The sequence below is a fragment of the Balearica regulorum genome, chromosome 15, assembly GCF_011004875.1.
Source record: "Balearica regulorum gibbericeps isolate bBalReg1 chromosome 15, bBalReg1.pri, whole genome shotgun sequence".
NCBI classification, from domain to species: Eukaryota; Metazoa; Chordata; class Aves; order Gruiformes; family Gruidae; genus Balearica; species Balearica regulorum.
Window position 1 is genome coordinate 152,230 of NC_046198.1, and position 5,466 is coordinate 157,695.

Consider the following 5,466-nt stretch of genomic DNA (forward strand, 5'->3'; position numbering starts at 1 on the left):
GTGTTTATTCAAGGGAAGCTGTACCTGTATTTGTATGTGATATTCCCCCAGCTCCAGAACTCAAAAACATGCAGACAGATTTCTATGCCTGTGACAAAGAAACTAGTGTTTCCATGCCCAACATCACCTTCTGCTTTCAGTTCAAATGCTTATTTTGGGGGCAGGGGACTGATACAAAAAGTCCAAGTCCTGGGGAGAGCTGCCCTATGAGACATAGAAAGGGAGTATGTGTCTGGGTCACTGAAACCAAAGCAGAAGTGGTCCCATCAGAGATGTCCTCCTCAGAAAGTCCCCACCTGGGCACAACATGGAGCTGTGTAGTAGCTGTCATTGCCAAAAGCATTTCTAACCCTGTGCCTAGTGTGCGAGGTTTATTCTAGGAGCAAGTACCAAAAGAACTGGGAGCAGGGGAAGGAGTATCAGTATTGGGGGAGCAAACATGTTGGCTTGTCCAACTGGTTGGTTTGGGGAGGGAGCCCCAGTGCTGGGAAGGAATGTCACACCCCTCCTGCCATCAGCTGTACCAGCTGGGAGGCAGAGATCCTGGCTCCATTCTCCCACAGAGGAGGCAGCTGGGGACAGATGCCATCCTCTCCTCCAAACCTCACCTCCAGTATCATCAGTCCAAGGCAGCAACGGAACAGGGGCTGTGGATTCATTCCAGGGCCAGAATGGGGGAGCAGGGGACCCCTTACCCCCAATCTAACCCCACCTTTCCTCTGGGACAGCAGCGTCCAGAGGAATCTGCTGAAAAGCATATGGGTCACAGAAGCTGAAAATGGGGCTCTGTGTCTCCAGTGAGCCAACAGGCCCATCAGCTAAGCTTAGCCCATCAGGCTAAGCAGTGTTTCTCCAGTCTCTCACATCTTTCCCTGTGTTGCCCCAGGCTCCAACATATCACCGCGACACAGAATGACAGAGCACGAGGACTTCGCGAGCTTGGCTGTGTACTGGAATTCCTCCAACAGTTACCAGTTCAGCCCTGCCAGTGTCATTGTGCCTGTGGTCTTCTCCCTCATCTTCCTCCTGGGCACAGTAGGCAATAGTCTGGTGCTGGCAGTGCTGCTGCGCAATGGGCAAATGGGCCACAACACTACCAACCTCTTCATCCTCAACCTCAGCCTGGCTGACTTCTTCTTCATTGTCTTCTGCGTGCCTTTCCAGGCCACCATCTACTCCCTTGAAGGCTGGGTCTTCGGCTCCTTTATCTGCAAGGCTGTCCACTTCTTCATCTACCTCACCATGTATGCTAGCAGCTTTACTCTGGCTGCTGTCTCTGTGGACAGGTAACAGTCTATAGATGCCTTGGGCTGGGGAAGGAGGGTGGTCTGAGCAGCTGGGCTGAGTGAGGGCATAGGAAGACCATGGCCCACCACCGTTAGGCGGATGGTTCAAACCCCCATGGTATTGATCCATGCCAAAGGCAGTGTGGGGACCAGTCCTATCTCCCTAACAAACCCCAAACAGCACTTCCAGACCTCGAGTGCAAAACTGATGCTGCTCTGCCTGTGCTTTCTGCAAGAAAGCCTTTCCTTGTGCTTAGAGCACTTGAGACCCAAGCTCAGCTCCCTGCTGTGCCACAGACTCCCATTGAGAGTTCAGTATTAGAGATGCCACTCAGAGGGTAATACCTATCCCCAATCCAGCATTTCAGAAAAGCATCATGCACAGGCAGCAAGGTAAACAGAGGGCACCCTAAGAGAAGCCACATAAATACCCAAGAAAAATTCCAGTCCTGCAGTAAACACATCTCTCATTCCCCAGGGACTGCCAGCCCAGCACAAACCTGTCATCTAGAAATTCCTGTTCCCCCACTGCCCCCAGCCCTCCTGCAGCCTGCACAGCAAGGCACCTGCACCGTGAGCCAAGTACCTTCTTTTGGGAGGTCATCCAGGACACTCTGGTCCCCATCAATGCCACCTACCTTGTTCCCAAGGGCTCTGTCAGGTGACTGTGTCAGCTGCCCCACTTCTGACTGAGCCCACACTTACAGTTCAGGATGAGGAAGAGGTCTCCACTGGGGTAAGCTCCAGCCTTGACTACCACAGAGAACATGTCCTGGCCCGTCTTGCTCCTTGTGCTGCTTCCAAGGTACCAAGACAAGATAGGGCCAAACAGCCCTTTGCAACGAGGAGCTTCACAGCACTGCAGGCAGAAGGAAACTTCAATACCAGGGAACATCTGGGATGGGTTAAATCCCAGCAAAAAGTGTGGTTGGGCTACACTTCCAGCCCCCTTCCACTTTGTCCTGCTCCCAGGTGCCATCTGCAGAAACGGGCACCTGGATTCAGTGATCTGACACTTCAGCAATTCACCCACCCAGAGATGCCAGCATACCCTGGCTGGGGCAAGGGGAGTCACACAGAATCCCCCAAAAAAGCGTCCCAGTCCTTGTGACTGCTCTCATGAGGAAGATCTGAGATTTTTCATGGTCTAAGCCTCTCGCTTCCCTGCACCTACATCACATGAGTGCAGTCTGCCTCTCCAGCCAGCTCAGAACCGGAGACAGTTATCTCAAAAAAAGGACATTTTGGCAAGGTGCTAGTGCCTGTGTTGTCTCCCTTTCTGGTGGCACTTGTGTGCTGTAGTGCAGTGCTCCACCCAAGATGTGGTTGCATTTCAGTGTGACATGAAGTGATTCTTGCAGAGCTGCCGGCAGCTTTCAGGATGACAGGACCAGCAAGCAACAAGGGTTTTGTTGCACATGTGACCCTTCACAGCAACTGCATGTCTTATCTACCTGCTCTGCTGGCCTCACAGTGCATCAAATGAGCATCCTTCTGGGGATGCTGGCAGGCTGAGGCTGCAGCAGTTGCACTCCTGTCTGTGAGCTCCTCTCCATCCCCTACCCACAAGCACCAAGTCACCTTCTCTCCCTGCTGACATCTACAAGTTTGCCCTACGGTGTTGCCTGGAGGTGAGGGAGCAGAGCTGGCCATCACACCCTGTCTGGCCACTGTTGCTGGAGGGAGCAGATAGACCATCACTGCCTGCTTTGGGCTGGCCTCAGAAAGCAGACAGTACCAAAAGACAAGTGCCCACCTGGTCCCTTTGGTACCAAGGTGGAGACAGCCACAGCTCCAGTGAGCAAATATCCCCCCTGCCAGGATGATCTGAAAGCCAGAGAAGGCTGGAAATATGCCCTCAGTGGGCAGGAGCCTGCACGGTGCCAGTCACCCAGTGAAGTTTCCCCTGGTCTTGAATCTTCAGTTCAGACCTCTTTCTGCTGGATAAATTCTGCCAAGCAGTGGATAGCTGCATGGTCTCCACAGCTCCATCCTTCTGGCTTTAGCTCAGGGACATAAGCCACCCCACCAGGTATGGAGGGGTGAGCCAGCCTAAGCCTGTGGGAGGAGAAGCATCCTTGCTAGAAAGAGAAAAGCTGCTTTACCCAGGACTGTATCTCAAAGAGGGTGTGAGATAACATGTAGGGCTACTGCTCAGGGACCTTCAGGAGAATGAAGGAAACTCTCTTGTCCCTGGGGTTTATGTGGCCAGGCAGAGTTTGGCTGAAATCTCAGTGCTGGTTGCTTTGCTCTGCCCTCCAGGTACCTGGCCATTCGCTATCCGCTGCGCTCCCGCGAGTTGCGGACACCCCACAATGCAGTGGCTGCCATGGCTGTGATTTGGGGCCTCTCCATGGTCTTTGCTGGGCCCTACCTAAGCTACTATGACCTGATTGAGTGGGAGTCCAGCTACATCTGTATGCCTGGGTGGGAGGAGTGGAGACGCAAGGTCATGGACACCAGCACATTTGCCTTCGGCTATGTCATCCCAGTGCTGGTCATCAGCCTCTCCTACACCAGGACCATCAAGTACCTGTGGACAGCAGTGGACCCCCTGGAGGACATATCAGAGTCCAAGAAGGCCAAGCGGAAGGTAACCAAGATGATCATCATTGTAACCATCCTTTTCTGCCTCTGCTGGCTGCCCTACCACGTAGTCATCCTCCGATACCTCTATGGAGACTTCCCCTTCAACCAGGCCACCTATGCCTTCCGCCTGCTTTCCCACTGCATGGCCTATGCCAACTCCTGCCTCAACCCCATCGTCTACGCCCTCGTCTCCAAGCATTTCCGCAAGGGCTTCAAAAAAGTTTTCAGCTGTCTCTTGAGGAAAAAGCACCGCAACAAGGTGCATGTGGTGCATGCTGCCCACATTGTGCCTGGATTTGAGGTAGGCTCCACTGAAGCATCCCAGATGCATGAGGAGAATAACAGGTGCGAGCTGAACCCAGCCTCCATGGCAGTCCCCTCCAGTTCCTCCAAGCCCCTTCATATTTCTTAGTGGCCACGCGCCACACCATCTGCCAGCTCGGCTGTGTCACCAGCTTCAAGCCACCATTTCCCACTGGGTAAAAGAGGATGCTGGAAAGACAAGCCAGAAACTGCTTTACACTGCTTCTGGCCTTGTTGTTCCTTCCCATTACCTGCACCAGCTGTTGTCCTGAGCCATCTCCCCACAACATGCTGCATGCAAGGGAAGGAATGGACCCAGACTTGCTCCTGATCCTCAGACCACCTGGACTCCAAGGATTAAAGCTCCAGCTCCTCTGTTGGCTTTCATCCTTCCAACTGCTCTGCTCCATGGCCCCACTGCTCTGGACACATTGGTTAGTCGTCAACAAGTTCCTTCTGCCTCCCAAAGCCCCATCTGACCAGACTGGCTCCCACATCAGGAATGGCAAGGGACATGAGCAGTGTGGGCAGGCCCAGACAAGCAAAGGTTGTGTGGAAAGCGGCTGGCACAGCCTCTGGATGATTGCAGTGATGGCTTTGGTCCTGGCTGTGCTGCTCTCCCAGTGACTGCGTCCTCCTCTGGGATGTGGGGTGGGCTGTGGGCTCTCTGCATGCATGGGATGTTCCTGCTGTACATACTAGAGAAATGTCTTTCTAACCTGGAGCAAATAAATGCACTTCCCTCATCCAGACAATAGTGGGGCCTGTGGTGGTCATCTGGGGTGGGGATGGCCTTCATCATACCTCAAAAAGGCCTTTTTCCTAACTGGTGTAAATGACAGTGCACCATGAAAACCAGCACTGAGCAAAGTCTGCAGAGCCAAACCCTGCCTGGTGTCCCCACTCCTTCTCCACAGCCATGTTTACTGACGCAGTTGCCAGGTCCCTGTGCAGGTCAGTGCACAGCTGATATTTTTCTCCCAAGAAAAATTACTTCCACCCTCCACAGTTTGTAGTCTACTATCAGTGCATAAAAGCAGCTTTACCTGACCACCACACTTTAAAGGTCCCATGGGAAGACAAAGAACTAGTGGGAAGAGGCAGGATTAAGTGGTTAGTTCAGTTATGGGTTTTCCTGCCTGCATGGCAGTTTTTGTGCAGGGGATTGAGGAGGTTTGATCTCCATAGTGAAGCAGATGCTTTTCAGGGCATGCTGAATCTCGTCTCAGGATCTAAGCATGCACTTGACCCCCTGGGAAGGAAAACTCTCCTCTTCCTTACCAGGGCT

The 5,466-nt window shown here is 53.1% G+C and overlaps 1 protein-coding gene across 1 annotated transcript; it reads left to right on the top strand.

Moving 5' to 3' along the window:
- The first annotated feature begins 897 nt into the window (after positions 1-897).
- On the top strand, positions 898-4,867 carry LOC104631291 (galanin receptor 2b). The gene is made up of 2 exons (XM_010304953.2): positions 898-1,286; positions 3,549-4,867. The coding sequence occupies exons 1-2, from the start codon at positions 913-915 to the stop codon at positions 4,285-4,287; spliced, it is 1,113 nt and encodes a 370-aa protein (XP_010303255.1). The 5' UTR covers positions 898-912; the 3' UTR covers positions 4,288-4,867.
- Positions 4,868-5,466: the final 599 nt, after the last annotated feature.

What these genes read in the sequence shown, in the direction of transcription:
- LOC104631291 (XM_010304953.2), top strand. Translation starts at nt 913, where the DNA reads ATGACAGAGCACGAGGACTTCGCGAGCTTGGCTGTGTACTGGAATTCC. An exon ending in GCTGCTGTCTCTGTGGACAG is followed by an intron (nt 1,287 to 3,548) that starts GTAACAGTCTAT and finishes TCTGCCCTCCAG; the next exon opens with GTACCTGGCCATTCGCTATC.